The sequence below is a fragment of the Grammomys surdaster genome, unplaced genomic scaffold (genome assembly GCF_004785775.1).
Source record: "Grammomys surdaster isolate TR1022 unplaced genomic scaffold, NIH_TR_1.0 126546, whole genome shotgun sequence".
NCBI lineage: Eukaryota > Metazoa > Chordata > Mammalia > Rodentia > Muridae > Grammomys > Grammomys surdaster.
The window spans coordinates 9549691-9560072 of NW_021621338.1; the positions used below are offsets into that span (position 1 = coordinate 9549691).

The following is a 10382-nucleotide window of genomic DNA, read 5'->3' on the forward strand; positions in this document are numbered from 1 at the left end:
ACCTAGTACCAATGAGTTCCCATCAAATTCCTCTTCCTGAGACCCTGTGAGCAGGGCCAATCACGTGTCAGCTTCAGGGAGTTTAACAAAGGAAGGCCAAAATCTCCTTTTTTTTAAAAAAAATTATTGGATATTTTATTTATTTACAATACAGATATCATCCCCTTTCCCCATTTTCCCTCCCTAGAATGCCCTACCCCATCCTCCCTCCTCCTTTATGTCTTTATACCATTTTAATTACATGCATGTATTAAGGTCAGTTCTAGGGTGAGGCTCTAACAATACAATAGATGCAAATAGTCTAGGAACAAGCAAGACAATAAACACAAATAGTTAAAGATAAAGCAAGGCATTAAACCCAATTATGTTAACACTCCCGTGATCACTGTTTCTAAGGGCTTATCAGGATGTCCAAAGTATCTGAGCCTACTTCCCTGTCCTAGCCCAAAGTCATTTTCAAGTCTGAAGCCTACTTCTTTGTTCTAGCCTAAAATTTAGATTCCTACTTTAAATTACTTCTTTGTTCTAGCCTAATGTCAGATTCCTGCCGGAAGCCTACTTCCTTGTCCTTGGCCCCTGTCAGATTCTTGCCAAGCAGCCCCAAAGGCTCTCTGCCTCTCCCCCTTTTTTATATCTTCATAAAATAAAAAAGGAGATATACCTCTGTACACCACAAATTTATTTAAATCATGTTCTTTTTATTTTTTACTTTAATTTTTTTTTTTTTAAATGTGGATGCCAAGAAACTTTCTGCTGATTGTCTATGGTGCTCTACAACTAGGCATACTTATGCATAGGTGAAACGGAAGGATCCACTTACTGGCATAAGGCTTGATCCTGGTCAGGTATTAAATATGGGGAAGAGGGCATGCTTATGTTTTTTCTTCAGGATGCTAAAGGAGCATGGTGGCTGCCAGATCATCGGGTGAGAGATGCTGATGCCAGGACAAAGAATGATGCTGACCTGTGAGCTTGCTGAATACCCTGACAATGGTGACTGGGAAGCTGTATTGGACATAAGTTCCCGACACATCATTGTTTACCTATACCCCTGATGGGACAAGCTGCCTTATCTCAAGTTCTTAGAACTTGTGGAACAGAGAATCAAAAAAAAGAAGTTATAATGTCTCTTGTTTTGTTATTAAATGTGACTAGTTACTCAGACTCAATCATGGACTCATCTAGAAATCAATCCAATATTGGAAATAACAGTCTTCATCTGGAAGTCTGGTTCTGGATATTTTCAAAATCTCCTTAAGGAAGCAAATGACCCAAGAGACTCACATCTTGAGTTTTTCCAAGAATTGCCTTTCATTATTGGAGACTTCCAAAGTAGGAGAAATCTTACCCCATTACAGACAAAAAGTTATTTAAAGATCAGTACTTAGGATCATCAATAACTTTTTTATTAATGAAAAATAACAATTGTAAAGCAACCTTCCTACTAATGTATCTTTTAACTTGATAAATTTTCCTTAGGACTGAATCCTAAAATGCCCCCATAGAACTCTAAATCACAGTTTGCCCTCTCTGAGCGATTAATCATGGCAGGAATTAGTGCCTTCCATATTATTCACAGCAAACGAAATGCTTCCCAGCAGTTAACAGGACATTGCCTGAAAACAAGAGAGCCAAGATTGGACCTGTCACAGGGCTTTAAAAGGCTTTAGGGGTGATCTCTATCTCCAGCCAGGCAAAGTCCCTGCATAGCAGGGATAAGGTAGACATGCATTCCTATCATGACACGAGAAGCTACTGACAATCTGACAGCTTCTAAGAGAGGGAGAGTTGATTGTTGATTTCTTTTAATGATGTGACCCCTGGTATGCTTCACACACACACAGCAAGCCACACTCCCAAGACTAGCTCAGCAGTGGCAACATGAACTAAACTCTATGAGTAAAGAATCAAGAAGAAAGGAAGGAAAGAAGCACCTCAAACTTGGATGGGAAAGAATGGAAGAATAGAAAGGATGGCCAGTGTTGTCCTCTTACATTTTTTCTCATCATGGTGGCTCTATTCCCATGATCTCACCCAGACTCAAAGCCTCTACTTCCTAATGCAATCATATTGCGATCAGGGCTTCAACATACAAACTTGGGTGAGGCATAAACATAGATTCTATTATACCTTCTCATGCCTTCTGGGTATTGATTTTTGGTGATTAATTTTTACATAAATGGCAAAGCAGAACATAAAATTATGAATTATATTCATACTCTTCCATTGAGTTGTGATTCTAAAGTCAGAGCAAGACACTTCTCCTGTCTAACCATTTCTTCACTTCTTTTCTTGTTAGTAAAAATATTTTTTTCTAGAAATATTACAAATAACTTTGTAATAATTCCCAACATCCCATACTCTGCTATAAAGAGCACTGAGTACATCTCAGAAGGTCTGAATTAAATTTTAAGCTTTGCTATTAACTAGCAGTATGACCTTGAGAAGGAAGTGTCAATTGTTTCCTCATCTAAAAAGCAAACAAAAAGGAATAATTGTATTTTATTTACCTCTTAAAATGGGTCATTTTAATGATAAAAAACAGCATAATGTTTTGAAAAGCAAATTGGTATACAAATGTGAGAGATCCTGTTTATCAAAGGGCATTTACATTCATTACCTTGTTTTTATCCTCAGAGCAATCTGCTACCAGTACCTTTTTACCTCATCAAAATGCATGAATATTAAAAACAAAATTACAAGTGAAGAAAAATTCTGCAAAAATCTTGCAAAATCTTGTCAAAATTCATGCTTCTTTTTCTCCTAACAAAACAATAGCTTCAGACTTGGTGACCTTCCTGGCACTCTAACTTACTGAGTTACAAGCACTTTTTCTGCCCCTGTCCCAGTGACAGAATACCCTTGCAGTCAGGTGGAGGATCAACTGCATTCTAATCTGATCACCTTACATAGTGTAATTTTATGTTCTCTTCAGAGATGTTTGACTGTAAATCTTAATATTCTACAGAGTTCTCTCTCTTTTGTTCCCATTTCAGGGTCCTGAGACAATGAAAGCAACACAAAGGATATGCAATTCTACTATATTTAGCTTATAGTCTAATATCCAAGGACTAGTCTGAACATTGATGGTAAAATACAAAATGTACACACACACACACACACACACATACACAATGACATGTAAAAGATGTCATGAGTGTGAATGAGAACAGTAGAGAGGGGTATGGGAGAGGTCAACAAAAAGAACAGGAATGGGGAAAATAATGGAATCATAGAAAGAACCCCCCAAATAACCAAAAACGCAATAAAATAAAAGATAGTTAAAGAGATGACTCAGGGGTTAAGAGTCCTTGTCACATTTCTGAGGCCCTGACTTTCAAGGGGCTTACAATTTACCAGTTACTCCATTGTCAAGAAATCAGACACCTGTATTCTCAGATCCATCTCTTTCCCTCCTAAATACACAAAAATTAAAAGAAAATAAATCTAAGAATAAATAAGATAAATAATAGCACCTTACATTTGGAAGCAAAAAAGACTCTTTCTTCTCTATACAAAGTCCAAACCTTCACAGGAGTACTGTCATTGAGCTAGGAGTTATGGCCTTTCTCTTCACCCTCAAGTGCTTGCTCAATCCAGATTAATCAACAGAGAGTTCTTACCCCACCAACCCACCTACATCCTCTCACCTTGGGTCCTGTAGCTGGTACAATGCTTTGAAGCCCACAATACACCCTCTGCTGTCATTTGTGATACTATGTAATAATTCTGCTGATTGATTCCTTTTCTGAGTTTGGCTGTGTTACTTTTCCTCTCTCTCTTACATTACAGGAACACCATATTGTGGGTGGGTTATGTAAGAAACTGAGAGGTGGGATAGGAGAGGGGGCTTACTACATGAGTTTCCAGTGCTACAGATGCATTGGAGACTTTATACGGGGTACTTTTCATAAAAATGTTTTTTGTATTAAAGGCTATGCCACCCTGGAGTTCACATACAAGGAAGGCTGGCTGACTCCCAACTGCCTCACAACAATTTGAATGTTGTGACAGAGAGAAACATCTTGCTGTTTCCAACCCTAATAATTTGCTTCAAACATGATCTCAGCCACTTTAAGTTTTGATTTTTCTAGCCATGTCTTAGGTGGTATTTCTCATAATACCACCAATCATATGAAAAACTTATGCTGCAAACCTAATCTTTGTGGGAACTGATACATACTGGCTTCTTTTACAGACAGACAGAGAAGGACTATGACTTCCACTGGCTTATGTCATGTTTTTCATAGTGTAATGGAAACATCCCCTTCTCAAGGTCAAGGAATAAATGAGTTTCTGCTTATACAAGTATTCTGGTTTCTTAAACAGAGGAAGCCTTATGAATTAGCTTTATGATTTGATTTTTAAGACTTATAACGCACCCAATAATTGTTCAAGTTAAAAAGCAGCTAAGCTAAAGATGTTCATTAAATCTACCATATTAATCAGCACTTTAGTGTAATCGTTCAAATGATGCAAAAAGATTAAGTAACACACAAAAGCTGTGGATGAGGAATAATATTGGGGTATCTACATAACAAAACACTGTGGAAGGTTACAATGTTGTACACACACACACACACACACACCCTTTTTTTATTGGAAGAGTTCTCAGTACTAAGCAGCTGCAGCCCCATCTTCTAAAAAGGAAGTCAGAAACCATTAATTTAAATTTTTCATTTGTTATTTCAGAACAATTTGCCACCCACAAAAGGACAACTTTGTAAGTCTTCATTATCTCATGAATTTGGGGATTTATCCCTTAAATAAACTCATCTCATTTCCATATAATTATAGCCACTGAGAAGGGCCTTTAAGAAAAAGAAAAAGGCAGGAGGGAAAAGCACATACTCTAAGGCTGTATTGAAGAATCTGTATTACTGTTACAATAACCAAATTTGGCTTTGTAAACTGAAAACTTCAAATGAATTCGGAGGAAACCAGCTTTAGGGAGAATGTATTTGAAGGTCCCTTAGATTCAGGTTTGTTTAAAGGACCCTTCCTGATAGTATATGTCAATCACAGTCCCCACTCCTAATTGCTACTGTTGCATGGTATGCCATTGTGATCCATTTGTAGTAAGACTTGAAAGTATGAATTCAACATCCAAATAGAGGAACTTGGATGTACCACTTCCTAAATTATTCTCTGTCCTTATCAGTTTGGGAGCTATAGAAATATGTCTGGAAAAAAACAGAAACCTGATTTCTCATAATGGATGTTTTACTGCAAGTGAGGAGTTGGGTGCACAGAAAGAGAGGCATGTTTCTTTGTGCTGCCTGCTGCTTTCTGCTCATCTCCTCCTCACTGCACTACCTTTCTGGCACTGTGTTAGAGATGCAAACACTGAAGTGAGCGCCTCTTAAGTATCCCAGGGAAAACCATCCTTTCAAGGATGACAATGTATATCTATTAACAAGAAAGAGATAAGATAAGAGTATTCTCTTTAGACATTTGCTCTGTTTGTTGTATTAAAAACTTCCTTGTGAAGCATTTTTGCATATGACAGGTACACCATTAGATTTCCTGTTTCTTTTTTCTTTTTCTTTCCTTAGTCATTTTAAAGGACACAGCCAAACCACAATTAACATCAAGCTGAACTTGAACAGCTCAGTCACACTTTCTAAAATTTGCTTGCCCTTTTCTCTGGGTTTAATTATTATACTATTAATAGTAACATTTGCAGTGAGTGCTAACATTTGCCTCTCAGTTCTGCCTAATTTTTTTAGGTGTATCATTTTCTTCTTTAGGAGTATTATCAAGGAGTTGGCCTCAACCACTTTTAGATGATCTTTTTGTCGTATTTGGATGGTTCAGGTCTAGAAGCACTGATGTGAGGCAATACAGAAATTCCTGAGCACAATTAAGCAACTTGTTTCTTTCCTGGCATGTACAGAAAAAGCATGGCACCTTTGTGGCCAATTGAGGACAGTTCATTTGGTTGGTATGCCCACTGTCAATGAAGACCCTTCAACAAGAAAGAAAAAGATGAGATGGGGAAGAGAATGATCCAGACTTATGGTGCCCAGAGCTGGAAACAGTGACTTAGTACAACCTTCTGCTGGCCAGTGAGCGACTGCAGTGATGCGTTCAAGCAAACAATCTGTCCTTCATGCCGGCACACTCTTCAGCCCCACTGCGACCTGGCAGCCAGCCTGTTGTACTGACAACCACCCACAGTCTCTCTTCCTGGGTCTGGTGAGATGTCTCCTAGGTCCCTGGCTTTCAGTAGTGAATAAATTATTAATGGCTGTTAATCCGTGGCACAAGTAATTTTTAACTTTGTAAAATCTTTATGGGGGCATGAAGGTTAATTTCATCATCTTTGCTATTTTCCCATTGCTTCTATAGCATATCCCACTGACTGTGTTACTGAGTGGGATTTTCCCTTTACTTTCTCCTTTGTGTTTCTCACATTTAACTACGATAATGAATGTAAAATCGATAGGGTGACATGCACGCCCACAGTGACTGAATGGCAAACTCAAATCACTAAATAGCACGTGCAGACAATTACTGAAAATCCTACATTGAAATCTCAATAGGACATGAAAGTGGGGCTTAAGTCGTTAAAAGAGTCCATCAGAGCCGTAGGTATGAGAGAACAGACTCAGATAGGGATTGTGTTAAGAACTGGAAATCACACACATACAGCTCATCCATTTGCATGCACACTCAAGTCACTCCAGCTGACCTTGCACAGGTCCAGCTACTCAGTGCCCCAAGGGGAAGAAGATTAAAACAGGTAGATGCAGTCAGCCTCATCAGGGAAGGAGTCTACAGTTGAATGGGGTAACACCTTGCAAAACAGGTTATGTGTGTGAGAAGGGAATAACCCACCGGTCTCTCAATTCACTTCTTCACATGGCTTCACCATGCTCTTATCACTCCTACTGGGGACACTGCTTATCCTATTGCCACAAGTCACCAGACCTTTTGCCCCTAATAGTCCTGGCTTGATAATTCATTAACAGCTCAAAAATGATGAAAATAATGAAGTATCAATAATTTTTCAAGTGAAAGCATTGGTTTTGTTTCCTTTTTTCTATTTTTCCTTCAGGATAGGGTTTCTCTGTATAGCCCTGGCTGTTCTGAAACTCACTCTGTATAGACTAGGCTGGCCTCCACCTCAGAGATCCACCTGCCTCTGCCTCAAGTACTGGGATTAAAGTTGTGTGCCACCACTGCCTGGCTCTGAAAGCACTGTGTTTAAAAAAAAAACAACTATCTGAAATAGAAATATTTTTAGATCTATGTACATATGCACATAAACATTTACACATGTGCATGTGCAGGCATGCACACATTAGCCTGCTATGGCATTGGAAGATGCCTAGGTTATTCTCATTTTATGTATGTATGTTTGTATGTATGTATGTACGTATATATGCATGTGTTATTATTATTGTTGTTGTTGTTGTTGTTATCTATGTGCCCTAGTTCTAGTGCCAGGTGATTTTTTTAGAGGCAGTTTGGCTCCAAGGGTTCTGACGTTTTAGCAGCTTCAGTGAGGGGCTGAATAGCATAATTGCTAAAGCCTAACATTTTTGATATACACATGACTTCCTTTAAGAATGTAAAAACATTTGTCACACTGGAATGATGCTGAGGCTGATGGTAAGACAAAGCTGTGTTTACAACCTTGAGGGCAGCTTTAACCTGGCCTTGTCAAAAGTGCAGTTTCAGCAGGAGTAAGTGGGACATTACATTTCAATTTCATACTATTAAGAGCTTACACGAAACTAATTGCCTGTAGAGCTGCCCTGTTACAAAACGACTGGGTTAGCACACAGCTAACAACATGAGCTAGCTCCGTGACCATATGCAGTTCACCACAGTCAGTCACCATATGCAGTTCAGCACAGCATGGGCAGCCTCTTACCTGGACTTGGAGCCTCCTGCTTCTCTGCTTAGTTCTACTTCAAAATCCCACCAGGCATTTTTACTATACCCCCAAAATTAAAACTAAAATCATAATATTCTTCTATTTCCCTGAATCTCATTATAGAAGCTGAGACTTATGCTAGAAAGAAATTGTCTTCATAAGTTTCCCCGTTTTTAAAAAATCGCACACATGCTGCATCCTGTTGTGTTCATTACTAATACATAAGCATGCCCCTTATAACTACCCACGGGAAAAGTGCTGCTTAAGTCTGAATTCTGCTTGAATTGGGCTATGGAATGGGGATTCTTTCTTTTAAATCAATTCTGGTTATTTTAGGATTTCTTTTCTAAAATGACACAAATTATAGGGCAATCAAAGCTGCTGTCAAGACAACTAAAGGCATTAAGGTTTTGCAACTCAGGTTCCTTGAACACTTTCTCAAATGTTTCAAAAGGCTCCAAAAACCAAGACAAAGCAAAGCAAATAACACGCAGGGAAATGCATGCCCGACAAACTAATAGCGCCCAGCCACACAAATCTAAATTTAACTTGAAGGAAGACTGTTGATTTCATACTTAAAGCAAATCCCAAATCCCCCATTGCGTCTGCAGCATACAATAGTACCCCCAGCCCCTCTCCAATTGCTCCCACAAACCTTTTAATGTCAGATAGATGCTGTTATACGATGACACCGGCTGGGACTTACAGAATGAAAGCATAACTCCAGGGAGGAGGAAAGGCTCCTCCGTTTAATTCCTTCGTCTCTTCTCAGAAGTGAGGGTCTCTGTCTTGTCTCAGATGTAAGCTGCAGCGTTGCACTGCGAAGGTACAACTCAGCCCCCAGCCTGCTCACAGTGCTCAGCCCAGAGCCCACATCTAAGCCTCTACACGCTTTCTGCAAAGGCAGGCAGCTCAGCTGAAAACCTCAGGGAACGCTCCTCCGCAGCCCCAAACTAAACCGCACGCACACATATATCAGCCTCATGACCTCGGAAGATTTAAAGTAATAAGCATTTGGTGCTATCATCGCCTGGCCTGAAGTAACACGGGGCTGGGAAGGACTTCTTGAACGACACTGTTTCCCTGCCTCTGAAATAGGAAAAACCCCAATGCTAAAAAAGACATTCATGTTTACTAAGCTCGCAAGACATCAGTCGTGTGGGAACTTTGTCTCGCATTCCATTAAGTTAGCCCATGACTTCCCACGCTTCACCACATCTCCTCCACCTAGCTAAATAAACCAACTTCGTGCCCACAAGTCAAAGCAAAGTTTATCCACCCCACCCTCTTCTCTTCTTTTCCAGCTTACATCCGTGCACAATTGATTACCATCCTCAAAGGTGGCACAAAGAAAGCTTGTAATGCCGCACTCTCGGGTCTGCCAGTTGCCCACTGGAGGTTCCTTTGGTGTAATATATTATAGCAGCTTAAAGATTTTGGTTAAAAAAAAGCGTTTGCTTGCATGATGGAGAGCCGCCGGGCACCCCCGCCCCCCCGAATTGCATCATCAGAGTGAACACTCACCAAAATACATTATTTTTCTCATTAATCAACCAGCTGAAACCCCACTGTGGCGTCTTCAGCCTCTGCTCGCACCCAGGGCTGGCACGCCAAGCAGAGCCGTGGCATGCTACGGTCAGTGTGAATGTTTCCAGCTTGAGGAGCAGAAGCTCGGAGCGTGCCTCCTCCCGGGCGGGCTGGGCGAGCAGAGCTGTACAGGCTCCTGCCTTCCCGGCTATGATCTCCCGCGGCTGGAGCGTGTGCTCCGGCCGCGCGCTCCACTGCCCATCCTTACTGTAACTCGACTCCTCCTTGCGATGTCCTTGCTGCTCTCGTGACATCAGGACTTCCTGGGAGTACTACGAACACAACCCCCACTGCCACCCCACCGCATCCCAGCCCCTCTCCTTAGCAGCCCCAGGAGGTGATTTGTTGATGGCCTGCCAGCACCAACCAAGGCTCTGGGAAGCTTGAACCAGCCCAGAGACCTGGGCGTGGGCGGAGTGAGGGGCAAGGGGGGCTGGCTTAAAGAGAAGGGTCTCCTGTGCATCCGGAGCCCCGCGAGGGAAATTTACCCCAGATGATGGGTGGGAACCTGGCTCAGGAGAATTCTGCCATGAACGTGTAATTAGACACACTTTTATCTCGCCCCTCCTGAGAGGGTTATCACTCTCATCAAAATTAAGCCTGAGAGGATGTTGAGCCTGCATGGTTTTGGCTCTGAGATTGAGGGCTGGAAGTCAGGGTACTTCTACTATTAGGGCAGTGTGATTCCATGCTCCCCCTCCCCAATCTAGTTTTTATATCTTGTTTTCTGGTTTAGGTTGATAGATGGAAAGATGTGATAAAAGTCCCCTCCCACTTAGGCACACCACAATTACACACCCAGCTGCTCCTGTGCCTGCCCCTGTGCCTGCCCCTGCGACTGTCCCTTAGCAGATAGAGGAAGTACATCGGGGCAGAAATGATCAAATGGTCTTTGACCCTCTAAAGGGAG

At 41.1% G+C, this 10382-nt stretch overlaps 1 protein-coding gene across 1 annotated transcript in view; it reads right to left on the reverse strand.

Annotated features, from left to right (window-relative positions):
• Positions 1 to 9707, reverse strand: part of Znf385d (zinc finger protein 385D) — a 315456-nt gene extending 305749 nt beyond the window's left edge. The window contains exon 1 of the mRNA XM_028760641.1: positions 9410 to 9707. Within this exon, the coding sequence (XP_028616474.1) occupies positions 9410 to 9431 (22 nt within the window). The 5' untranslated portion in view covers positions 9432 to 9707. The remainder of the gene's footprint in view (positions 1 to 9409) is intronic.
• Between the last annotated feature and the right edge of the window lie 675 nt (positions 9708 to 10382).